Source organism: Nipponia nippon, unplaced genomic scaffold (assembly GCF_047370975.1).
Source record: "Nipponia nippon isolate SJK-2023a ecotype South Korea unplaced genomic scaffold, ASM4737097v1 scaffold_27, whole genome shotgun sequence".
In the NCBI taxonomy this organism is placed as follows: Eukaryota; Metazoa; Chordata; class Aves; order Pelecaniformes; family Threskiornithidae; genus Nipponia; species Nipponia nippon.
In genome coordinates, this window is record NW_028262344.1 from 5,474,659 (window position 1) to 5,501,455 (window position 26,797).

Consider the following 26,797-nt stretch of genomic DNA (forward strand, 5'->3'; position numbering starts at 1 on the left):
TAACATGTGGAACACTTAATTGCTCATGCGGCTCTAGTTACTGCACCGTGTTTATAGCTGTTTTACAGCCACAATGAAGTGCCTCGATGCCAGTGCAAACACCAGTAAAGGAAAAAGAACTAACTATAGCAGATTCAGATAAAGATCAGAAAAGGCACAAAGAAGGAAAAAAAAATCTGTGGGGAAAAAAAATCTTATACACGCTTAACACAAAAAAGATCAAACCAGAAGCATGTTACTAACAGTAGTTGTAAAGTTCACAGGCAAGAAGTAACAACAGTTGAACTACCATTGCAAAGGAGTTTGGGCCATGAGCAATCTAAAAAGCTGACCCATCTACCGCAAACATTGAAAAGTGCATTAGAAACTCATACTTCATAAAATACACGAGCTGTCTGAGCACACCTGGCTGGCATGCAATTCCCTTCTAAGATTCTTCAAGCAAAAATCAAAGCTTTATCTTTGGTGAAGAAACAGTTGGTAGCTACGAGTGAATGATTCACCTTATTTTTCAAGGTTCATTAAGCAAACTGGGCAAGCTGGTGCCCATGACAAAATATGCAATACCTGTAACAAGCTGTTACTCCTCTATCCCACCTACACAGTACTCTGTCCCCCCGCCAATGATTTTGTAAATATACATTGCAAACACATTCTCCAGTGATGAAGTCAGTTGTACTGAGACTTAGGTCCAGATTGTGAGTTTTGCATCACATAAAATACCCTGCATACTTATTGTGTAATAAGGTCTTAGTACGTCTCACTTAGCTATCTGCTCGACCTTTATATGAGACAGTTAACCTGGAATATTTACCAAAAGGGCCTGTAGACTCAAAATATTGCTTTTTTTTTTTCTAAGCAGAAAGAAAAGGTTTCTCTCTTTTTTTTAAATTATTACTCAAAATCAGCCCACTATGATCAGTCTCTTTCTGAAGAGACAGCTGCAGTTTGGAACATGAGTTATGAAATACCTTTCTGATTGCTAAGCCAGGCATTCATTACTAATGGGTAAAGTACCACCAGCTTATGATTGGGATATCATTTTAATTTCATGTCTAAATTGTGAAGTTTCTCAATTTTGGCACGAGCCCTTGTGAAGACAGAGCTTTTGATGCAGTTAAAGTTATCCGGAAATGTCTTCGTTATCTTAACATGTCACGCAGATATAAGAATGCTTAGACAATGTAGCAATGGGCACAGCAACAAATCTAAAATGTTTAGGTATATTAAAGCTGTATTTGATTGTCTCAGTCACACTAATTACTCTGAATCCTTGCCAAATCTTTTGGCTTATTACATAACCTAATAAATAGCTTGAATTCCTAAAATTAGTATGGGTACCACATTGACCACAACAACTCCTCATAATTGAGCTAAATCCATCTTTAGGGACCTTTAAACCATGGAATTTGACCTTTTGAAACCATAGTGGCTTTATTTGCTGAAATACTTCACAGTTGACAGACTTGCCAATAAATACTTTAAAATCTCATTTAGGGAATGTTGCTGCTATATTCCATTCCCACCCTTACATAAAATCAGAATCACATGTTAAATAGTTATAAAACATTCAAACACAGAAATTTTCTCCTTAAATACAAGTTCACTTATTTTAAGACCCAAACACAATTGCCTCTTCCGTATATAAACATGTGCAAGTGGAAGCCACTGAAAAGTATAAAAAAACACCAGAGGGCAGAGGTGGGATTATACAGAAGGAACAGAGCATTTCAAACTGATGGGACCACACTGGTTTCTGCAAGAGCCCAAAATCACCCTATAGTAAGTAATAATGAGAAAGAGCCCAAGATTAGTTAGGGAAAAAAACAAAATATGACAAACTTTAGTTCTGTGAAGAGATACAAGTCTCAGGAAGCACAAAAAAACCCTAAGCTTTTTCTGATAAATTTGAGGCAGAAGAAGAAAGCTGGTAGAAGCACAGGAAAACCAAGCTCCCCTTCGAGTTCATATCCATCCGCAACTCTGCACTTCTTACGAAATTGGAAGATTTTAAACTTCAGTAAATCCAGGGAGGAGAGACTCAGAGTGGAACAATAAAGGACCTTATCTTCCAGTTCACACCTAGGTCAACAATCCCTCGATTCCCTATACAAAGCACAAAGAGAAGATGGGGGAAAAAAAAAAATACATCACTCCCATTAAAAGAGAGGTTCAAAACACCAAAGGGCACAACCCTGCTCCTTTGCCTCCTTGCAGATGAGGTACTTGAAAATTTATGATTACAGCTAAGGCAAGCTACCCTATGAGCACAAAGAGCCGATCAGGCAGAAAATATGATGATTAACTGCAGGTAGTCTTGACTAAAAGAAAATACCTTGAGGAAAGAAAATCTTCTCTTTCAACAATTTTCATTATGCTGTTTTGTCATCAGAATGAACTTTTCATACAAAACAGTGGAGCGATTTTATGTTTAGTAAGACATATTAAAAAAATAAAGGGAAGTTTTTTTCCAAAGGAAAAAAAGACAAGAAAGCTAACTAAAGCTAACTAAAATAGCAACTAAAGATTACATTGGAAAACCTGAAATATTTGGAAAATTTCTAGATGAAAAGCTGATCTACAACTGCAAGTGATCTACCATAGGCTTGCCTTCTGCACCCCATTGAGACAACTTTTCCACCCAAAGATTCCGTTTCTTAGATAAATCTTTAAAAATGTGGGGGGTGTCTGTCCATTTTCAATTGGAATGCAAGATTTCAGCTCACATTGTTCTTAAATTGAACTAAATGACCCATGAATCATTTCAAGTAACCATATGATGGCATACTCTTACAGTATGCACTTTTCTTCTGGTTTTACTTATCGCTCCTGGTTTATTCAAGAAGATGCAGAAATAACTCTGCAGGTTTTAGCTATTCATGGTTCTCACAGGCAGAGTCAACAAGTTTAAGTAAACACGTTAAACATCTCTCTGCAGTGTTTACTGTAGAACACACATTTTTTAAAAAGATTTATCTTCATGTTAATAAAACTTACAACATCCTGTTCTTACCAACACCAGATTTTTACAAGTATTTGTTAACATCTGAATTGGTCTCTTGCATCCTCCTAAGGAGAACAGACCAAAGGAGAGGTACAGGCATCCCTGTACACATATGCATTTCTTCCCAACTCAAGGAAGGATCAGTACCTGCAACTCAGAGCAACTAAGAAATAAAAACAAATTATTTGTATGGAAAGGTACCAGAGACACTCAGTTCAGAGAATAAAAAGTTACCCTCATCATTTTTCCCTACTTTTTTAAACTGACAAGCACTTTATGGGAACAAGCATACAATTTCCTGTAGGACTAATCACAACAACCCAAATATTGGCCAGAATGTAGTATCATTCAAGAAACTAATAAAAATATCAAAATTAGTTCCTCTTTACCAAGGTGTATGAATTTTTTCCTTTCCCCCAGAACCACTTTGACCTTCTCTGTCCTCAGAGATTTCCCTCTTCCTTCTTCCCTCTCCCTGCCCCTGCTGTATTTTCTTACCCTTGGGATGCCTTCTTTGATTTCAGATCCACCTTTTTTTGGGAGCAGCTTTCCAAAAGCTTTCCCTAACTGCCCTGTATTTGACCTGCTAACTTGTGTTTCATGTTTATCCTTTAAAAATAGACTACTAAATAGACTACTAAATAGACTACTAAATTGGATCTCGGACTGTGTCCTGGAAATCCCAACAGATGTCTAGTCTTATCACCATCTCAACAACTAGAAACAAGTCCCGACTCTCACCTGCACCCAAAGGTTGTTTGTAACAATGTAGTGATGCCCACACAGAAGAAAATGGTCCCAATCAACTGGCTGGTAGCCCACTGGTCAAATCCAACACACATGGCATCAGCTAGCAAAAAGGGCACTGCTATAGTTCCACTGAAACATGTTAAGTAATGCTGTGAAGAGAAAAATGATTTGTTAATACTGCAGCCAATATTAATAAGTAAATAAATTTATGACCATCTTTTCTTTTGCATTGGGTATTTTTGCTTTTGAATTATCCACCAAAGCTCTCACTTCCTGCTCCTAAGCATTTCTTCAAGTATTTTCCTTCCATGTTGAGCTACGACTAGCCTGTTGCTAATGATCACTATTTCTGTAGGATAAACTAGGTTATTTACATAGCTACTGTTCTTGATGAGGAGGTATCTAGGTAACTGTGCTGAAAACAGCTTCTAACTCAGAAAAGCAGATAAATAACCCCATTCACTTTCAACCATGTGAAAAACCATTAGCTTACAAATGAACTTAGAGCACACACACAAACCAGGCTGCAAATAAGCTCTCAAGCACCAAAAACTAGGTGCTCATTAATTCTTTTTTGATCCAATACATTAAGCAAACAAACAAACATATCTCCATATGCAACAATGCCAATAAAAATATAATCCCTACAGAACTGTCTGTCCTTGAGGAAAGGCTGAAATAAAAATGATGCTTTGGAATGTATTTGTTTGGAGATCTCAACATGCTCTACAGATATTAACAAATTCTCAGCATTCCTGTGGGACAGATATTATTACCATTTGAGAAAGAAAGAAGATGAAATGAGCTGTTCCGCCTCACACAAGTGAGTGGCTGAGCTGGTAGTGGGGTCCAGCTCACTACTACAGTCCTACTCATAAGCAGGAAGCACACACTCTCACTCCAAGGAGGGCAGAATTTGCCTGCCCCGCTTATTAGCAAGCCTACAAGTCCAGGATGATGCTATCAAGCTTGCAGAATCAAAATCACTATAGTAGAAGCTTTAATATTCAAGATTTCAGGACTAAAACCATTATATCTCTCCATCTTTAATTCCAGAGGTGCCAAATGTCACTTTCTGAAGCTTACCACTTAGCATTTGCTCACTTATTAACTAGCAGCAGCTTAGAAGACTAAACATTTAAGTGAATCTCACAAATGCATAAGCCAGCAAACAATAATATAGATCATTATCAACACAGTAATCTTTGTGATCAACTTCAGAAGAAACTATCTTAACACTTTCTTCAAATGTGTGAGAGTATGGGAAGAATAAAATTATCACATACACAAATGCAATGAACTACAAAGAAAATGCTAAAGAAGCTTTAGAAGTTAGAGAGAAAATATTATAGCTGTTTTGAAACATACCTGTAACCCCAAAAATATGCAGAGATACCAAGGAGGAACATCTTCGATAGTGTAAATCATGTCAGTTCTCTGTGCGTCTAAACTGCCACTGCTGTCCAGTGTCTCTGCCAAAGAGCTCTATTTTGATAGGGAGGGTAGAAAGGTGGGGTGAGTAAAAAAGTGGGGGAGGACACAAAGGACAACAGTAGGTTACTGTTACACATGAATAAACTGATTTTGAACTATGTGGCAATTCCCAGATACTCCAAGGCTGGTATAATACTCCCAAGCAATGTTGATATGTTACATTTTTAAAGCCTTTTACCTCTGACAATGAGCTCATCTCCAGCTGTAGCTACTGACCTTGTACCAAACACATTCACTTCTATAAGCCATGCCCTGCTTATTTATACTAACACAACAATTGTTCATTTATGATATAACCGATCTGACAGCCAAAAGGTGCCCAAAAAATGGGATTATCATGACAGAACTGTTTATAGAAAAAATAAAAAAAGAAAAAAGAAAAAAAGGAAGAATCGGAACTAAGTAGAAGAGTCAACAATGGCTAGAATTGTTCAAGAATTCAAAGCAGAATGGCTATCCTTGCATAAGAGACCAAAATCACAGGCAAGAAAGTTCCTCGCAGTAATTGCTTCCCCACTTAATTCTTACTCAATTTCAGTCTTGGTTAACCTTTTTTAGCCACAAGATTTATTATTTTTGCTTTCACCCCACATTCAAGCAGTCAAGAAAAATGCTGATCGTTATAACTGAATACATCCACGGCCAATTCATATTAGTCAAGCAGACTTCCTCCAAACCTACAGGAATTTAAGCAAGACCACATTCTGGCCTACTGTGTGCCCTAATTCGCAGAAAGCTAACTGACCACACATATACACGCATCAAAATCTCTGCAGATTTTCCATTAAAACAAGATTCAGTTCAATCCTTTCTTCTTTACAACTAAGTGGAATCATTTTGTTCGAACTCTCTGGGTTTGAAATTCCTGGGAACAAAAACACAATGCTCCAAAGCCCAAATGCCAACAACAAAAGCAGAAGGAAGTATCAGATTTTATCATTTCAGCTCAACTAACCAAAAAATACCTTATATAACTACTGTTCTGACCTAATCCACCCTAGAACATAACAAACCCGTGAAGTAGCCTTACACAAAGACTGGGAATTTTGCCAGACTCATGACTTTGCCACAAATGGTCTTTACTTCTTCAAAAATCACAACACATCCACAGATTATGCTTAGATAATCTCCATTTGGTTTATCATCTACAAGGTCAGGGAAGCCAAACTGACCCATGGTACTTACCTCTTACCTCCGATTTCTGTTGGGAAAACAAATGCCACTGGGTTAATTCAAATTCAGGGAGTGTAAACGACCACATCACTATGGAAAGGTCAAGGGTATTACGGTGGAAAAGCAAAATCTAGAAACACTAATTTCAGAAAACTCTTTTAAACAACGTTAAGCACTGAGCACTCTGCTCACTAGGGTTAGTTTAAATAAGGTACGGGTCCTAAACAGAGAAATAAGGGAAACTGTTCACTGCACAACTCATCTTGCCAATTTGCAGCACCAATGTAATTTTTTCATCGACTGAAAAATGAAAGACTGCTCTCCTGACCTGACTATCTAAAAAACAACAAATGAAAAAAATCAGGAACTTGAGTTTTAGAGCTTCACCTCATGCTGGAGGGAGAACACTGAGCAGCAGTAAACCTGTACATATCTTGTCTTTAACTGGAACTTAGGAAAAAACACGTACACCCTCATGTTAATGGAATTATGTGGAACACTAATTTTTCTTCGTAGGACTGATGAGGTTGCATCAAGTACATTCCTTAACTTTTCCACCTGCTATTATATTATATCATATCAGCTGCTATTATATTATATTATATTAATGTTCCCCCTCATCTTTGGGCAACAGAAATCAGAAACGATGACCTGTTTCTACCAGGAAGACCACAACACATGCAGCAAGTTTATTAGCCCTTTCAGAGCTTTTCGTTTCTGATTACATTTATGCCTACATTTGTCTGCAAAGAACAAAAACATCAGCAGGCATGTCCTGGTTTCAGCTGGGATAGAGTTGATTTTTTCTTCCTAGTAGCTGGTATGGTGCTGTGTTTTGGATTTAGGATGAGAATAATGTTGATAACACACTGATGTTTAGTTGTTGCTAAGCAGTGCTTACACCAGTCAAGGACTTTCCAGCTTCCCATGCTCTGCCAGGTGCACAAGAAGCTGGGAGGGGGCACAGCCAGGACAGCTGACCCAGACTGCCCAAAGGGCTATGCCATACCATGTGATGTCATGCTCAGTATATAAACTGGGGGGAGTTGGCCGGGGGGGGAAGGGATTGCTGCTCAGGGACGGGCTGGGCATTGGTTGGCGGGTGGTGAGCAATTGTATAGTCTATCACTTGCTTTGTATATTATTATTGTATATTATTATTATTATTATTATTATTATTATTATTATTATTATTATTATTATTACTACTACTACTATTATTATTATTAGTATTCCTCCTCCTCTTTATTAAACTGTTCTTATCTCAATCCAGGAGCTTTCTCACTTTCACCCTTCCAATTCTCTCCCCCATCCCACTGGGGTGGGGGGAGTGAGCGAGCGAGCAGCTGTGTGGTGCTTAGTTGCCGGCTGGGGTTAAACCACGAAAGTTCTTGTTTGGTGTCCAATATGGGGCTCGAAGGGTTTGAGATAATGACAGATTAACCAGAGTGTATTAAGGAATTTGTATCTGTTAACAGTTGCTGGTCATAATATTGATTCATCTGCTCTCGGTATTAGTCTACCTGATCTGCACCGTGCTCCTGTTTTTGCAGCACGTGTTAAAGATTGGTGTTGGGTTTTGCAGTTTGCTGTGCTCTGCCATGATTGGTGATGTTTTGCCTGGGAGATTTGTTATTAAAACACTGACCTTGAGCATTATCTGGTGTTTGGGTTCTGTACTGAAGCCATTACTGTACTTCGGGTACCACCTCCTGGAGACATTTAGCAATTATACCTCTTCCTCTGAGAGGCTTTTCATGGAGGAAATACAGAATGGCACCTTGGCTGCCTTCTTCTGTGATGTTTCCTCCTTCATTACAACAACTTTTCTGTATCTTGAACATCCTTGGGTAGTTAAGATATATCTATTGCTAGTTCTTGGGAATATTGTTTCGGTTTTGTCTAAGGTTAATAAGCATTTTAAGAATATCATCCAGAGATCTGCCCCAAGGCTGGATAGTTATGAGTGGCAGGGTGTGTGGAACAGCATGGGCAAGTGCCTAGGACAGTGGGCCCCTCCAGTATTTTGGAACTTCACCCCTGAACAAGTGCAGAATCCTGAAAAATTAGTAGAACATTTGGAAAAAGTATGCTGTCACCCTGGCAATTCTAGGGAGACACAAATCACCGCAATGTGCTGGGGCCTGGCCCATGCCTACCGAGCCCTATTCAACACTATTCAGAACCCTCAAGGGGAAGAGAAGGTCTCTGGATCTGACGACAAAATGACTGGCGCTGCGACTATGCCAGCCCCGGCAACAGACACTGTGGCTGTGCCAGCGCCTGTGACGGGTGCTGTGGCTATGCCGGCCCCTGTGACAGGCGCTGCGGCTACATCAGCCCCTGTGACGAGCGCTGCCGCTACGCCAGCCCCAGCGACAGGCGTTGCAGCTATGCCAGCCCCAGCGAGAGGCACTGCAGCTATGCCAGTCCCAGCAACAGGCTCTGTGTCTATGCCAGCCCCGGCAACAGGCACTGCGGCTATGTCAGTCCCGGTGACAGGCGCTGTGGCTATGCCAGAGAACCAACCCGTGCCAGTATCAGTCGCCCCTATACAGAAGAAAAAATACATGAGAAAATCAACTCGTTTAGTAAGGGCTGATGATGAGCCAGGGCCATCACGAGAACAGGAGGAGGAAGAGGCAGAACCCATAAATGAGATGGTAACCACCCGATCCCTGTCCCTGAGTGAGCTGCAAGATATGCGAAAAGATTTCAGTCGTTGTCCAGGCGAGCACATCATCACCTGGCTGCTCCGATGCTGGGATAACAGGGCCAGTAGCCTGGAATTAGAGGGTAGGGAAGTCAAGCAGCTGGGATCCCTTTCTAGGGAAGGGGGCATTGACAAAGCGATTGGAAAAGGGGCAAAAGCCCTCAGCCTCTGGAGGCGACTCCTGTCAGGCGTGAAGGAAAGGTATCCCTTCAAGGAAGATGTTATACGTCACCCAGGCAAGTGGACCACCATGGAGAGAGGTGTCCAGTACCTGAGGGAATTAGCTGTGCTGGAGGTGATTCATAATGACCTGGACAATGAGCAGTTATCCAAAGATCCAGACGAAGTCCAATGCACACGACCCATGTGGCAGAAGCTTGTACGGAGCACACCATCATCACACGCAAACTCTTTGGCAATAATGACCTGGAAAGATGAAGAGGGACCAACGGTGGATGAAATGGCTGGCCAACTCCGACAATATGAAGAAAGACTCTCTGCCTCCCTACGGGCCTGCGTCTCAGCTGTGGAGAAACTGCCTGACGTGCTAGCTGAGAAATTATCCCGGGAGTTCCAGCGATTCAAAGAGGACATGTGCTACTCCTCGCCTGTACGGACCAGTATCATCTCAGCCATTAGGAGTAAGAGCCCCTCTGCTCAAGAGAGAAGATATAGTGGATACACACCACAGGGCACCCTGTGGTTTTATCTGCATGACTATGGAGAGGACGTGAGGAAGTGGGATGGAAAACCTACCTCAACCCTAGAGGAACGAGTACGTGAGTTGCAAGGAAAAACAACTACAAAAGGGGGTTCTCCCAGGAAAATTGCTGCTCCAGTTTCCAGTGAGCAGTTCCCCAGACAGGGTAGAAGGGCTGATTTTGCTTCCGATCTTAATAAAGGGATTTTTGATTCACATTGACAAGAAGTGAGTAACGAATGCTATGACCAGGACTAGAGGGGCCCTGCCTCCAGCCAGGTGGAGGAAAGGGACAACCGGGTGTACTGGACTGTGTGGATTCAATGGCCTGGCACATCAGCCCCACAGGAGTAGAAGGCCTTAGTAGACACCGGTGCACAGTGTACCCGAATGCCATCAAGCTATGAAGGGGCAGAACCCATCCGTATTTCTGGAGTGACAGGGGGATCCTAACAGCTGACTGTATTGGAGGCCAAAGTGAGCTTAACCAGGAAGGAGTGGCAACAGCACCCCATTGTGAGTGGCCCAGAGGCTCCGTGCATCCTTGGCATAGACTACCTCAGGAGAGGGTATTTCAAGGACCCAAAAGGGTACTGGTGGGCTTTTGGTATAGCTGCCTTGGAGACAGAGAAAATTAAACAGCTGTCTACCCTGCCCAGTCTCTCGAAGGACCCTTCTGTTGTGGGGTTGCTGAGGGTCAAAGAACAACAGGTACCAATCGCTACCACAACAGTGCACCGGCGGCAATATTGCACCAACAGAGACTCCCTGATTCCCATCCATAAGCTGATTCGTCGACTGGAGAGCCAAGGAGTGACCAGCAAGACTCCCTCTCCCTTTAACAGTCCCATATGGCCAGTGCGAAAGTCTAGTGGAGAGTGGAGACTAACAGTAGACTATCGGGGCCTGAACAAAGTCACGCCACCACTGGTGCTGCCGTGCTGGACAGGCTAGAACTTCAATACGAATTGGAGTCAAAGGCAGCCAAGTGGTATGCCACAACTGATATCGCTAATGCATTTTTCTCAATCCCTTTGGCGGCAGAGTGCAGGCCACAGTTTGCTTTCACTTGGAGGGGAGTCCAGTACACCTGGAATTGACTGCCCCAGGGGTGGAAACACAGCCCCACCATTTGCCATGGACTGATCCAGACTGCACTGGAACAGGGTGGGGCTCCAGAACACCTGCAGTACATTGATGACATCATTGTGTGGGGCAACACAGCAGCAGAAGTTTTTGAGAAAGGGAAGAAAATAGTCCAAATCCTTCTGGAGGCTGGCTTTGCCATAAAACAAAGTAAGGTCAAGGGACCTGCACAGGAGATCCAGTTCTTAGGAATAAAATGGCAAGATGGGCGTCGTCAGATCCCAATGGATGTGATCAACAAAATCACAGCCATGTCTCCACCAACCAGCCCAACCAGCCAAAAGGAAACACAAGCTTTCTTGGGCGTTGTGGGTTTTTGGAGAAGGCATATTCCAAATTACAGTCTCATCCTAAGCCCTCTCTATCAAGTGACCCAGAAGAAGAATGATTTCAAATGGGGCCCTGAGCAACGACAAGCCTTTGAACAAATTAAGCAGGAGATAGTCCATGCAGCCGCCCTTGGGCCAGTCCAGGCAAAGCAAGATGTTAAAAATGTGCTCTACACTGCAGCTGGGGAGAACGGCCCTACCTGGAGCCTCTGGCAGAAAGCACCAGGGGAGACTCGAGGTTGACCCCTGGGGTTTTGGAGTCGGGGATACAGAGGAGCCGAGGCTGGCTCTACTCCAACTGAAAAAGAGATATTGGCAGCATATGAAGGGGTTCGAGCTGCTTCGGAAGTGGTTGGTACTGAAGCACAGCTCCTCCTGGCACCCCGACTGCCAGTGCTGGGCTGGATGTTCAAAGGGAGGGTCCCCTGTACACATCATGCAACTGATGCTACATGGAGTAAGTGGGTGGCACTCATCACCCAACGGGCCCGAATAGGAAACCCCAGTCGCCCAGGAATCTTGGAAGTGATCGTGGACTGGCCAGAAGGCAAAGATTTCGGAATATCGCCAGAGGAGGAGGTGACACGTGCTGAGGAGGCCCCACCGTATAATAAACTACCAGAAAATGAAAAGCAATATGCCCTGTTCACTGATGGGTCCTGTCATCTTGTGGGGAAGCATCGGAGGTGGAAAGCTGCTGTATGGAGTCCTGTACGACAAGTTGCAGAAACTGTTGAAGGAGAAGGTGAATCAAGTCAGTTTGCAGACGTGAAAGCCATCCAGCTGGCTTTAGATATGGCCGAACAAGAAAAGTGGCCAATGCTCTATCTCTATACTGACTCATGGATGGTGGCAAATGCCCTGTGGGGGTGGTTGCAGCAACGGAAGCAGAGCAACTAGCAGCGCAGAGGCAAACCCATCTGGGCTGCCGCATTGTGGCAAGATATTGCCGCCCGGGTAGAGAACCTGGTTGTAAAAGTACGTCATGTAGATGCTCACGTACCCAAGAGTCGGGCCACTGAAGAACATCAAAACAACCAGCAGGTGGACCAGGCTGCTAAGATTGAAGTGGCTCAGGTGGATCTGGACTGGCACCATAAGGGTGAATTATTTCTAGCTTGGTGGGCCCATGACACCTCAGGCCACCAAGGAAGAGATGCAACATATAGATGGGCTCGTGATCGAGGAGTGGACCTGACCATGGACACTATTGCACAGGTTATCCATGAATGCGAAACATGCACTGCAATCAAGCAAGCCAAGCGGTTCAAGCCTCTCTGGTATGGAGGACGATGGCTGAAATATCAATATGGAGAGGCCTGGCAGATTGATTATATCACACTCCCACAAACCCGCCAAGGCAAGCGCCATGTGCTTACAATGGTGGAAACAACCACTGGATGGCTGGAAACATATCCTGTGCCCCATGCCACCGCCCGGAACACTATCCTGGGTCTTGAAAAGCAAGTCCTGTGGTGACATGGCACCCCAGAAAGAACTGAGTCAGACAATGGGACTCATTTCCAAAACAGCCTCATAGACACCTGGGCCAAAGAGCATGGCATTGAGTGGGTACAGCACATCCCCTATCATGCACCAGCCTCTGGGAAAATGAAATGATACAATGGACTGTTAAAGAGTACACTAAAAGCCATGGGTGGTGGGAGAGTCAAACACTGGGATACACATTCAGCAAAGGCCACCTGGTTAGTCAACACCAGGGGATCTGCCAATCAAGCTGGCCCTGCCCAGTCAAAACTTTTACGTACTGCAGAGGGGGATAAAGTCCCTGTAGTGCACCTAAAAAATATGCTGGGGAAGACAGTCTGGGTTAGTCCTGCCTCAGGCAGAGGTAAACCCATCCGTGGGATTGCTTTTGCTCAAGGACCTGGGTGCACTTGGTGGGTGATGCGGGAGGATGGGGAAGTCCAATGTGTACCTCAAGGGGATTTGATTTTGGGTGAAAATAGCCAATGAACTGAATGGTATGATGTTAGTTGCTATATAGTACTGGATGTCATCACTTCTGTGATTACTATGTGCCATATCAACAGTATACAGTAAGAATCACCCAAATTAATGAAGAATGAACTTTGAGGAAACCGAGTAAAGTGCAGCGGTGATGGAACCAGAACTGGCTCCAGCATGCAAAAATCCAACACCACACACCATCTCTCCTGCCCTGAAGGACTGTTATGACAGATGAAGCCCGAAATCATGGACTAAATGAACTCAACAAACATTTTAGAGGGATAGTCTATAGACTACGGAAATTATATTTATATGTGTGTGTTTATCTCAAAAGACTGGAAAAGTGGTGGTGATTAATTGGAATGTATTGGAAAGTGTAAGACCTGGGCATGACGTATATGGTATGGAATAAGGGGTGGCTACTGTCCTGGTTTCAGCTGGGATAGAGTTAATTTTCTTCCTAGTAGCTGGTATGGTGCTGTGTTTTGGATTTAGGATGAGAATAATGTTGATAACACACTGATGTTTAGTTGTTGCTAAGCAGTGCTTACACCAGTCAAGGACTTTTCAGCTTCCCATGCTCTGCCAGGTGCACAAGAAGCTGGGAGGGGGCACAGCCAGGACAGCTGACCCAGACTGGCCCAAGGGCTATTCCATACCATATGGTGTCATGCCCAGTATATAAACTGGGGGGAGTTGGCCGGGGGGCAGTGATCGCTGCTCGGGGACAGGCTGGGCATCCGTCAGTGGGTGGTGAGCAATTGTATAGTGTATCACTTGCTTTGTATATTATTATTGTATATTATTATTACTACTGCTACTACTATTCTATTTCATTTTACTTATATTATATGAACTGTTTCCCCTCATGTTTGAGCAGCAGAAATCAGAAATTATGACCTGTTTCTACCAATATGACCATGGTACATGCAGCACGTTTATTAGTCCTTTCAGAGCTTTTCATTTGTGGTTACACTTATGCCTACATTTGCCTGCAAAGAACAAAAAGATCAGCAGGTACCAGGCCTAGGAACAATCGACTCATCCACGGCATGTAGAAAGCTCTCTTTGGGCACAGATCAACAACTGCAAACCAATTTAAGCTCTCCTTTAGAAAGTGAAGTTTATAGGTCTTCTAGCAAAAGAATTTCAAACTTTAAGGCATAATTGTCATAGCAACAGCTGTCCTACATAGCAAAGTGGTCTGATAAAAAAAAATCCAGGATACTCCTTATTCTTTCCAAAAGCCAGACTTATTCCACTTCAGAAGACGAAGCTTTCACCTTCATCAAACCTTTAGCAGATAATGGCTAAAGGCAACCAACACAAAAGAGACCAAGACCAAACAATGACAAGGTTGAGAACTAGGGTGAGGTCCGGCTATCCTGCTGATAAGTCACTGGGTAGTCACTGACCCTTTCATATCTCCAGCATGTGCCTGCTGGTTTAATAAACTGACTATGCGCTGGCGCTTGGCAAGTACACCATAGTATGCTGTAGGGAACTGCCGGGAATGAACTGCACCTTTTTGGATGAGATACTGATCAGAGACTAATACTTTTTTTTTTTTTTAATTGGCCAAGGGTGACACAACACAAAAATGAAAAAAGCACAGAATAAGTATAAACAGGGGGAAAAAAATGACACAGAGATAAAGGTGGAGCAAAAACGATGGGGAGTAGAGGGGAAAACCAAGCCCACCCCAAAATCCAAAGAAGCAAACACCAACAACAGTGCAAGATGAAGGCTCTGTTATCAAGTACTAGTGGGAAGGATCAAACAAAAACTGATTAATTGCAGGGAGTAAGGCCTTTAGAGAAATACCTTAAATAAAGAGCCAACAACATGTTAAAACTATCTCTATTAAGCAATAAGCAACATAGTATTGTTTATTTTATAGGAATGCAGCAATACAGTTATTTATCATCTGGGCTAATAGTTTATTGTTTCCACTAACAAATACTGCGAGACAATGTAAGCATTAGGCATCCTCCAGCAATTAAGTACATTTCAGTCCTCTTTGTTAAAGGCTTTTTATTCAAGGTCTTTCGTTTGCTTTTCTGGTGAATGATCTCTCAAGAGGAATGGAAAGCCAAGAACAAACATGCTTCATGCACACACTTATTTGAAATGAAATGAAGGAGATTTGCCTAGATTACCAGAAATACTATCTAAATACATGAGGCTGTTAATTGCTACAGCCCCTCCTTTCACTGTTCGTTCATTGTAAGTCACAGCAAAGCTTTAACTCAAACAGATTTGGTTGATTAAAAGCTTATGGTCTCTTTAAGGTGAATTATCATCCATCATTTACAGTTCTGATCACGTGGATCAAGTGGAAGTGAGAAAAATATTTGTTTGGTAAAAACAGGCCATGAAGACATGCTTTAATGTCTAGAGATCGCTAATCTTAGTTGCGCAATTTCTTCCCAACATCTTTTGCTCAAAGCTTTTATCAGATTGTCTCTCTCCACACTAGTCTGAGCATGCTCCAAAAATCAGCCATCACAGACATATGCACGTCAACAGTTGCCAAAATTTGTCCATTAAAATATCAGCATAATCGAGATGGTAGTAGAGATGTATTTGAGACATACAGGCAGACTATCTGTAAGAGACAGATTATACGAAGGCACATGGTGGCATTCTTAACATTCTTTTAAAATCTAACACTAAAAGACCTCTGTCAGAATCACCTGTTTAGGGTACATTTAAAATCTGAAATTCAGAAGTGAATTTTGATGTCTGAGTTAGGAAAACCTTAGCTACACCCTTTGGTATCATCCTTGCCCCAACAGAAGTTACAGCCTCAAAGAAATGAGCATCATGATGCTCTTGCTTGGAACCACGAGAGTTTTGTTCTTGTTTCAATAAAGACATTTGAAAAATTTGGTCAAATTGAGGCTTTTCGGAGATAAGGCTTAACCACAAAGCAAATTAGATATAAACATTTCAGAAGAAGGTGCTGTTCAGATTTACTGTAATTCTCTTACTTATTTTAAGCAAAAGCTTAAGATTCACACTGCCTCTTCTTGCAAGATTATTATTGAACAGGCTTGAGGAATGATGGAGTTGAGAAAAAAGCTGGAAAAAATCACAACAAAATTGCTCTCCTTTGAGGCCTCAACTGGGTCTTTCTGAATAGCTAAGATACAATCATCGTTATCCTAAGGAAAAATGTTCAAGGGTTTTTATGAAAGACCTGAACTTCGTTCACAAAGTGGTCGCTAAATAACAATAAGCAGCCCCTTACTTGAAAGAAGGGTTAGAAGAATTAAGTTTATGAGGTTGGAGCTTGGAAGAAATTGGGAAAGAGTGGGAAAGATCCCACTTTTGAAGGTGCTCAACACCACCAGTTTACTTGACTAAATGCAGAAAAAGTTAAGAACTGAAGAACAGAAAAAGAATGACCTTATCAGAGAAACCATGCAAAAGGCCAGTGGAAATGAAGAAATCACAAAATTGCATATTACGAATTTTGGTGGCAGGTCAAAGTGCATTAACTGCTTCTAACATTTGCTGAGTCATTCCCTGCATTCTGCAACCAAAATGTGTGGCCAGAAGAGTCATGAGGACAGAACTCCCCCAAGCCTGATCTGAATCTGCAAGTCAGCATGTTTGATTAGAGAAAGAAAACCTCTCAGCCAAGTAAAACTAGTGTGGACAAATAATAGAACTGAAAAAGCAAGAATGGGTTCTCACCTAGAAGGAAACCACTACATACCTTTTCTGCTATGCCATTTTCTGTAGTATAGATGGCCATCAACTCTGTGTCTTCTGTATCCTGATCACCACTGGATGTTGCTCCGCCATTTATCACAACCTTAAAAAGAAACACAAAGCCTTAAAATAAACATTTTCTCTGTGACCATACCTCATGTCACTCAGTTTTCTCCTTTGGCACTTGACATCTGCCTTTGACATTTTGTCAGAAAACATTACAAGCACGGCAAGCAATCATTTCTATAACAGCAGGTCAAGGAATATACAGAAACTTGAAAGACCTTGCATTCAGCTCCTCAAAGCCTGGACAGTGTCAACTGAGGGTGGGGGGAAACCAGCAGCAGACTGACTGAAAGAGTTCTTAAGAGGCAGACATGTATAACAGAATGATACAACTGAAAATCTGAATAAGTAAAAGAAGACAAGCAAACATTTCCTTGCTGATGCCTGCTACTCTTAGTCAAGCAACTCAGGACATACCGGGAGCTGATGCACACTGCAGTAGGACAGTTAATTGTTCTAATCATGAACTGCCTGGGGAATCGCATACCCTGCGAACAGCACTGCTTTGGAGCGCAGACATGAAATAACTACAGACAACATAATTGACCATGTTTATATATAAACAGTAACAAGTGGCAAAAGAGGTTTTCTTAACTACTGTGGAAATAAAGGTTTTGTACAACATGGTTAGAACAAAGCCTTTTTCACTGATTCACACTGGGCTTGACTATGTAATACCTGAAGGTGTTACTTACAGGCAGCGTGAAAAAGGTGGGATGTTTAGATTCATCCTCATATTTGCCTTCTGTTGAGCCTCCTGCCTCCACGGATTTCGAAGTGGTATTCTTGCCAATCCCCATTGTTTCCAGAATGTCAAGGACTTGCATACAGTACCCAAGCGGATGCTTCTGGGATGACAGGCCAAGTACTAAGGCCAACTTATTATTTAAACAGCAGCACCTCCAAGAATCACAAAAGTGCTCAGTAATCCAGCTGGGACATCAGGGTTGCTTTTTTAAGTATTGTTATCATCAATGGCACCTAGAATTGAAGAGATAAATTAATTTTTTCTTGATTACCTAAGATATATGTACAAACACACATGCCCCGCAGCCTTGGTTCCCTTTCATGCTCATGACTCACCAACTCTTTATCGTTCCTTTTTTATTTAATAATTAGTAGATTACCATTTAAAGATAAAGCTGATGGTATTTTAAATTATTTCAGGATGGGAATACTGCGAGTATTTACTCATTCTTCTCTTGTGCTCTTCAGTTATTAGTAGTATATTGAAACCTTGGTTTTGTTTCAATTTCACAGTCATTTCCATAGAACTTTTTGGAAACAAAGTATGCCTGTACTCCAGCTACCCAATGAGGTAGAACAGCTTGCTATTGAACATACATTGCAAACAATCATAGAATCATTAATGTTGGAAAAGACCCTTAAGATCATCGAGTCCAACCGTTAACCTAACACTGCCAAATCCACCACTATACCATGTCCCTAAGCACCACATCTACCCATCTTTTAAATACCTCCAGGGGTGGGGACTCAACCACTTCCCTGGGCAGCCTGTGCCACGGCCTGACAGCCCTTTCGGTGAAGAAGTTTTTCCCAATATCCAACCTAAACCTCCCCTGGCGCAGCTTGAGGCCGTTTCCTCTCGTCCTATCACTCGTTACTTGGGAGAAGAGACCGACCCCCACCTCGCTACAGCCTCCTTTCAGGCAGTTGTAGAGAGCGATAAGGTCTCCCCTCAGCCTCCTCTTCTCCAGGCTAAACAACCCCAGCTCCCTCAGCCGCTCCTCATAAGACTTGTGCTCCAGACCCTTCACCAGCCTCGCTGCCCTCCTCTGGACACGCTCCAGCACCTCCATGTCCTTCTTGGAGTGAGGGGCCCAAAACTGAACACAGTACTCGAGGTGCAGCCTCACCAGTACCGAGTACAGGGGCACTATCACCTCCCTGGTCCTGCTGGCCACACTATTCCTGATACAAGCCAGGATGCCATTGGCCCTCTTGGCCACCTGAGCACACTGCTGGCTCATGGTCAGGTGGCTGTCAACCAACACCCCCAGGTCCTTTTCCGCCAGGCAGCTCTCCAGCCACTCCTCCCCCAGCCTGTAGCGTTGCCTGGGGTTGTTGTGACCCAAGTGCAGGACCCGGCACTGAGCCTTGTTGAATCTCATGCAGTTGGTCCCAGCCCATCGATCCAGCCTGTCCAGGTCCCTCTGCAGGGCCTTCCTACCCTCCAGCAGATCGACACTTCCACGCAGCTTGGTGTCATCTGCAAACTTACTGAGGGTGCACTCGATCCCCTCATCCAGATCATCAATGAAGATATTGAACAGGACCGGCCCCAATCCTGAGCCCTGGGGAACACCACTCGTGACCGGCCGCCAACTGGATTTGACTCCATTCACCGCCACTCTCTGGGCTCGGCCGTCCAGCCAGTTTTTAACCCAGCGCAGAGTGCACTTATCCAAGCCGTGAGCAGCCAGCTTCTCCAGGAGAATGCTGTGGGAGACACTGTCAAAGGCCTTACTAAAGTCCAAGTAGACAACATCCACAGCCTTCCCCTCATCCACTAAGTGGGTCACCTTGTCACAGAAGGAGGCCATGTTAGTGAAGCAGGACCTCCCTTTCATAAACCCATGCTGGCTGGGCCCGATCCCTCAGTTGTGCCACATGTGCCGCGTAATGGCACTCAAAATGATCTGCTCCATGACCTTCTCCGGCACCAAGGTCAGGCTGACAGGCCTGTAGTTCCCCGGATCCTCCTTCCGACCCTTCTTGTAGATCGGTGTCACAGTACTTGTGCTTCTTCAAAGAGCACAAATTTGTAGACCTACTCACTAGTTCACCTCTGTATAACTAAATCCTTCCTTTTAAAACAACTTATTTTTAAATAAAAAGCATTGAGAAAGCTTAGACTAGATGGACAGTGAATCACACCTGACTTTCAGTGAGCTTATTTCAGACAGACAGAAACAGCCCTTTCTGCTGAACACCCTTACCCGAAATTATCCCAGTTACGCGAGGGACGTTCAAAGTAATCCGCCTGATGATGTTGAAGCAACTGCTTCAGGATAAAGCTGTGCATTTTAATTAGTATCACTACTATTTTGGCACAGGAACAGGAAAGATCATACAGCTTACTGGTCCTCTTGTTTTCCCAGATGGGTCACTACAGTATAGTTTTCCTACATTTGCTCTTTAAATTAGACCTGCCAGCCCATGGTCATCCACACTTTTGCCATTTTCAAGACTAAGGAACATGAATTAACAGATTTGAACCTAAACTTCCCACAGGACAGCATAGAAAATTCTGCAGCAAACCAAGTTTTGCAACCTGTGGTTACTGAGCTTCAAAAAAGAAAGTGCAGCTGCAGACAGTTGCGGATAAAACAAACTAAGCTACAGATGAAAGTACACGATAGAACCTGAAAAATGGCCTTTTCAAAATCATATCAAGTGAAATTTTCTGCAAAACCAGGAAGACAATCAAGCAGCAAAACCCACTGCACACTGGCGTTACTTAAAAAGCAAGTTAATGCCATTTTCAACTTAATTGCTAGAGGTGGAAATGCAGCTAACAGACATTCAAAAAACACAGTTATGTATTTATTAGAAAGCAAAAAAGTCGAGTTTGTTTTTTTTCGTAAGCCTCCCTTCCAAAATCCTGCTCAGGAAAATGCCAGCAGCTTGAATGTCTACTGTAATTGCAATAATAATGAAACTTGACAAAGACCCTTCTGCTAGGGGCAATTTAGGACTGTTTGAAAAATTACAGAGTACTAATATTTTAGAACGTCTTAATAGCTGTTAATTGCTTATTTGCTAGAAAATTCTGGTTACTTCAGGTGAAAGATACTAATCTTTCAAAGCGATGTAACTTTTCAAGAGAGAAAATAAACATACCTAAGAAATACTAGTTGGGCACTGAGATACCCTTGAAGTGCTCCTAATTAAATCAAAGTGGAATGGAAAGTAGTGCCTTCAAATAAAGTCTTAATTAAGACTTGTTTCTTAAAATATTAATATAGCGTAACTAATTATTTCTCACTTGAAATTAAGACTAAAAGAGAAGACTAGTTTGAGCACTCACCATCACGCCATTCTGAAAAAAAAAGGCATTCCCATTTTTACAATAACCACAAACTTCCCCTTCAAAAGTGCAAATCTCCAGACATGAGGAGCAACTTTACATTAGCCTGTCCGCTTCTGAGTTTGTGCACAGATAACTGGCAATGCCTCCTCAAATCTTTATAGGAACGTTTGTCTCAAAGCTGCCTATGCAGGTCTGAGAAGTGACGTGAACACGTTAGAGAGGAGGAAGAGACAGATACTAGTTAAAGGTTTGGGGGCAGCGGGGGTGTCTGGGGTGGGAGTGCGGTTCAGGGGTTTTGCTTGCTTTTACTGTAAAGGCATAATGGATTTTTTTTTTATAAGAATATCCCCCCCAAAAAAAGGAAAAAAAAAGAAAAGAATTTGCTTTTTTCTGTCAATGTAGACATATTTTATTCTCCAAGAAAATCAGTGATGGAGACAGGCATAGTTTACTTTGGCAGCTTTACCATCTCAGATTGGAAAGGAAAAGGGAAAGGGCAGAATTACACCTCCCTAACAAATGCAGCCATGCCAATAAAACACCAGTGTAAGAGTTACACCAGCAGGAAACGTGCCATTCAGGAGATCTGGTTTAAGGTATTCTGGCACGATAAGCTTCTTAGTTAGCATTAACTAGCATCTCCACTGATGCAAAAGAAAACACCATATAATCCTAGTTTAGTTTGCATTGCAAAACAGTAAGACTGCTATCTTCTCAAAGAAGATGTAATCATTCCTTGGGAATTGTTCTTGAGAATTATATCAGGAGAGCACGCAAATAAGCTGTGCCTCATACTAATTCTTGAGAAGTGAAACACAATAGCTAGAATGATAGTGTTTGGATGAGGGTTCCCAGATGGTGATGAACAAGAAACTCCAAATTAACAGGCAAAAATAGCCTCATCTGCAACTTTTCCCAGAGAAAGCAAGTGTGCGTTTGTGTACACACATATACATGCACACAAACACTACACATAATGTGTGTCGAAGGGGGCAGTCGAAGGAAACAGGGGAACAAATTTCCAAACTCTTCTTGCTTCTACTCAGATCATCAAGAGATTTTCAGAATACTTTTATTTTGCAACCAGAAGTGTCAAATTGAAACAGAAATCTTTAGGTAGCAGTAGATCAGATTATCTGAAATATATCCATCTTTATCAGACCTCTTATCCCACCAACTGAGCATAGCTAAACAAGATGACTCAGACACTTTATAGCCATCCATAACAAATCTAACTGATCAGAAGCTGAAAAGTCACATAAAAAGAGATAAAACTCATTCAACATCAGCTAGGTACACACAGTATAATGAATTATCTGCTGCCTTGGATCAAATGGAAAGACTAGAAGTGAAATTTCCACCAGGATACTAATTAACATTCATCTCTTTCTATACCAAGTTATCTTCAGTGCTCATACATGATTAAAAGGCCAAAAGCTGACGCAGGTTTACAATGCTTTAGATAAGATCAGTATCTAGACAAATAGCCTACTGCAGGGGATAGTCCAGGTGCAAGTTCACAAGAGGAAAACCCTCCTAGCTGGGGAAAGGCCACTCTGCATCTTCAACACGCTTGCCTGTTCTCTGACACACAAATCTTCTTCCAGATTTGGTACCATCGGGACAGGACACAAAGCTACAGGAGTGTCTGGTTTGACACAACATGGTAGTTCTTACACTTTGCATTTTCATGACTACTAATACCACATTCATCCTGATGGGTGATTTCAACCACCCCAATATCTGCTGGGAAAGCAATATAGCAGGCTGCAAGCAATCCAGGAGACTCCTGGAGTCTGCTGAGGATAACTTTCTGGTCCAGGTATTAGACAAACCAACCAGAGAAGAAGTATTGCTGGACCTGGTGCTCACCAATGCAGAGGAACTCATTAAAGAGGTGAAGATTGGAGGCAGTTTAAACTGTAGCGACCACGCCCTGGTTCAGTTCGTGATCTCAAGAAACATGGGCCTGGCAAAGAGCAAAGTCAGGACCCTGAACTTTAGAAAAGCAAACTTTCAGCTGTTCAAAGATTTAGTGGATGAGATCCCCTGGGAAACTGTCCTTAAGGACAAAGGAACGGAACAGAGCTGGCAACTCTTTAAGGACACTTTTCTTAGAGCGCAAGAGCTCTCCATCCCCCTGTGTAAGAAATCAGGCAGGGCAAGAAGGAAACCGGTGTGGCTGAGCAAGGACCTCCTCCTCCATCTAAGGCGTAAGAAGGAAATGCACAGCCAGTGGAAGCAGGGACACGTAGCCTGGGGAGAGTACAGGGAAATGGCTAGGACATGTAGGGATGGGATCAGGAAGGCCAAGGCACAGATGGAACAGAAATTGGCAAGCGATGTGAAGAATAATAAGAAGGGGTTCTGTAAGTACATGAGTCAGAAAAGAAAGGCCAAGGAGAGTGTCCTCCCTCTGATAAACATGAATGGGGAACTGGTGACAACGGATATGGAGAAGGCTGAGGTGATCAACAAGTTCTTCGTCTCGGTCTCCACTGGCAGCCAGGCTTCCTGCACCTACCAAGTACCGGAACCTCTAGGAGAGGGCTGGGGGAGTGAAGGCCCTCCCACCGTAAGCGAAGAGCAAGTTCGAGACCACCTGATAAAACTGAACACACAGAAGTCTACGGGACCTGATGACATACATCCCAGGGTCCTAAGGGAACTGGCTGATGTAGTTGCAAGACCACTCTCCATCATATTTGAAAAGTCATGGCGGTCAGGTGAGGTCCCCAGTGACTGGAAAAAGGGTAACATCACCCCTATTTTTAAAAAGGGTAGGAAGGAGGACCCAGGGAATTACAGACCGGTGAGCCTCACCTCTGTGCCTGGGAAGATCATGGAACAGATCCTCATGGAAGCAATGTTAAGGCACACGCAAGACAAGGAGGTGATCCGAGTAAGCCAGCACGGATTCACCAAGGGCAAATCGTGCCTGACCAATCTGGTGGCCTTCTATGATGGAGTCACTGCAACAGTCGACAAGGGAAGACCGATTGATGTCATCTACCTAGACTTCTGTAAAGCCTTTGACGCAGTCCCACACGACATCCTTATTTCTAAATTAGAGAGATATGGATTTGAAGGGTGGACTATTCGATGGATGAGAAATTGGCTGGATGGACGCATCCAGAGAGTTGCGGTCAATGGCTCTATGTCCAGGTGGAGACCGGTGACGAGCGGTGTCCCTCAGGGCTCTGTCTTGGAACCGGTGCTTTTCAATATCTTTATCAATGACATAGACAGTGGGAGAGAGTGCACCCTCAGCAAGTTTGCGGATGACACGAAGCTGAGTGGTGCAGTTGACACGCCTGAAGGACGGGATGCCATCCAGGGGGACCTGGACAAGCTGGAGAAGTGGGCCCATATGAACCAAATGAGGTTCAACAAGTCCAAGTGTAAGGTCCTGCACCTCGGTCGAGGCAATCCCAGACATGAGTACAGACTGGGAGAAGAACTCATTGAGAACAGCCGTGCAGAGAAGGACTTGGGGGTCCTGGTGGACGAAAAGCTGGACGTAAGCCAGCAATGTGCACTAGCAGCCCAGAAAGCCAACTGTATCCTGGGCTGCATCAGAAGAGGCGTGGCCAGCAGGTCGAAGGAGGTGATTCTCCCCTCTACTCTGCCCTCATGAGACCCCACCTGGAGTACTGCATCCAGCTCTGGAGCCCTCAGCACAAGAAAGACGTGGACCTTTTAGAACAGGTCCAGAGGAGGGCCACTAAGATGATCAGAGGGCTGGAGCACCTCTACTATGAAGACAGGCTGAGAAAGTTCGGGTTGTTCAGCCTGGAGAAGAGAAGGTTCCAGGGAGACCTTATAGTGGCCTTCCAATACTTAAAGAGGGCTTATATAAAAGAGGGGGAGAGACTCTTTATAAGGGCAGATAGCGATAGGACAAGGGGGAATGGTTTCAAACTGAAAGAGGGGAAATTTAGATTAGATGTTAGGAAAAAATTCTTTACTCAGAGGGTGGTGAGGCACTGGAACAGGTTGCCCAGGGAGGTTGTGGATGCCCCATCCCTGGAAGTGTTCAAGGCCAGGTTGGACGGGGCCCTGAGCAACCTGGTCTGGTGGGTGGCGTCCCTGCCCATGGCAGGGGAGTTGGAGTTAGATGATCTTTCAGGTCCCTTCCAGCCCAAGCCATTCTATGATTCTATGATTTTCTATTTTACCAAGGGAGCTCCTATTTTGTTTAAAAAAATTACAATGCATTTCAAAGTTCACTGAAAGAAAAAAAGATAAAACCCATCAGAAATTGAGATGTACAATGCAAGACTCTGATTAAACGTACTTTTTTTTTTTCTTCCTGCAGTTTCTGCCTGCAAGTCATTACTCTGGAACCTCTAGCACAAATAAAAACATTCACTGAAGTATACAACAAAGGTTTTCCTACAGAGAAATCGGCCCATATACCAAGACAGGCTGCACGAAAAGCTTCTATTTCACAAGGTGCCAAACTGCATGCAAGTCTGTCTAAAAAATAATTTGAAAACTCATCTCTTACTAGATTCAACAGTTAACTTGGGCAGGACAGAAGATACAGATATACATAAAGAGCTTATTAACGTGGAAAGGAAAAATGGACCATGAATCCCATTAAAGGAGCAGGCAATTGTAATATATACATCTTCTCCCTTGCATGCATTGTTTTCTTTAAAAACAGTATTATTTGATATAGTTTTAGGCTGAACCACACTAAAAATGTTTCCTACTTTTTCATGAGTCTGAGAATACTCAGTAACAACTACAAAAGACAAATTAAAAAAAAAAATAATTCAGATTTGCTGCGATGGCATTCACCTCCACTGTGCTATGTTTGAGGGCCTTTAACATTTGAATCCAGAGCTTGGCAAAGCAAAGACTGGGGAAAACAAAAACCATCTGACCTCCAGACTGCAACGTGCTTGGGGCAATAGGTTGTTGGGGCTTTTCTGTTTGCTTGTTTGTTTGGGGTGTTTTTTTTGTTGTTGTTGTTTGTTTGGGGTTTGTTTTGTTTTGTTTTTTTAAACATCCATTAGAAGAGTTAACAATTTGTCAGGTGCTGTCAGACTGGCAGCACCAGAACTGGGAAGCAATGCTGCGTTCAGGGTATATTGTCAATACTATAAAGCCCCACATTTGCAATAAGCAGACCTAGAGGTTAACCCTTTGGAAGAAACTTAGTCTGGACCTCAGGTTGCCCCATGATTGTCACGATGACTTTCAACTCTGAAAATTACTCATTTTGCAAAGTGTAAGAATGATGCAGGTTTTTTTCCCCCAGAAGCTTTAAGAGGGAAGCAGCTCTATGTATTTCCTTATTTGCCAAACTCAGAACAAAAACTTTCTAAAACCATGAGGGTTTTTCTAAATTCCAACTGGGTCTCAAATTTCTATCAACTGAGCCAGGCCCACCATACAAAGATGTTAGCCAAAATACTTTAGACTTTCTGTATTGATTTGTGCAGCTGCTTTGAGAGGACAGGAGACAGCTGACCCAGCAAAAAGCTGAGCAGATAAACATGAGCAATGGGCACAAAGTTTGAACACAACTTAAGCGGCCTGATTTAGTGCTTTGCGTGATGGGGCTGCAGCATTTTAGAACTGGTACCAGGTCTCCTAAAACCACAGCCACAACCAGAAGCTGCTGGACAATCACAAATGTTTTACTGCTCTATAAAGTGGCAGAACT

At 43.1% G+C, this 26,797-nt stretch overlaps 2 protein-coding genes across 4 annotated transcripts in view; one reads left to right on the forward strand and one right to left on the reverse strand.

Moving 5' to 3' along the window:
* Positions 1 to 26,797, reverse strand: part of SLC23A2 (solute carrier family 23 member 2) — a 70,516-nt gene that overhangs the window by 20,927 nt on the left and 22,792 nt on the right. For all 3 annotated transcript variants that reach the window (XM_087762888.1, XM_087762887.1, XM_087762889.1), the window contains 4 exons: positions 17,762 to 18,047; positions 17,005 to 17,103; positions 5,123 to 5,239; positions 3,746 to 3,903 (listed from right to left, as the gene is read on the reverse strand). In XM_087762888.1, coding sequence (XP_087619014.1) covers positions 3,746 to 3,903; positions 5,123 to 5,239; positions 17,005 to 17,103; positions 17,762 to 17,893 — 506 coding nt within the window. In that variant the 5' untranslated portion in view covers positions 17,894 to 18,047. The remainder of the gene's footprint in view (positions 1 to 3,745; positions 3,904 to 5,122; positions 5,240 to 17,004; positions 17,104 to 17,761; positions 18,048 to 26,797) is intronic.
* LOC148055086 (uncharacterized) lies at positions 5,666 to 15,625 on the forward strand. The gene is made up of 4 exons (XM_087763043.1): positions 5,666 to 5,749; positions 7,900 to 8,803; positions 8,924 to 9,585; positions 15,572 to 15,625. Exons 1-4 carry the CDS (start codon positions 5,666 to 5,668, stop codon positions 15,623 to 15,625), a joined length of 1,704 nt encoding a protein of 567 aa, XP_087619169.1.

What these genes read in the sequence shown, in the direction of transcription:
- LOC148055086 (XM_087763043.1), top strand. Translation starts at nt 5,666, where the DNA reads ATGGCTAGAATTGTTCAAGAATTCAAAGCAGAATGGCTATCCTTGCAT. An exon ending in TACGCCAGCCCCAGCGACAG is followed by an intron (nt 8,804 to 8,923) that starts GCGTTGCAGCTA and finishes TCCCGGTGACAG; the next exon opens with GCGCTGTGGCTATGCCAGAG. An exon ending in AAGATGAAGAGGGACCAACG is followed by an intron (nt 9,586 to 15,571) that starts GTGGATGAAATG and finishes GGTCTCTTTAAG; the next exon opens with GTGAATTATCATCCATCATT.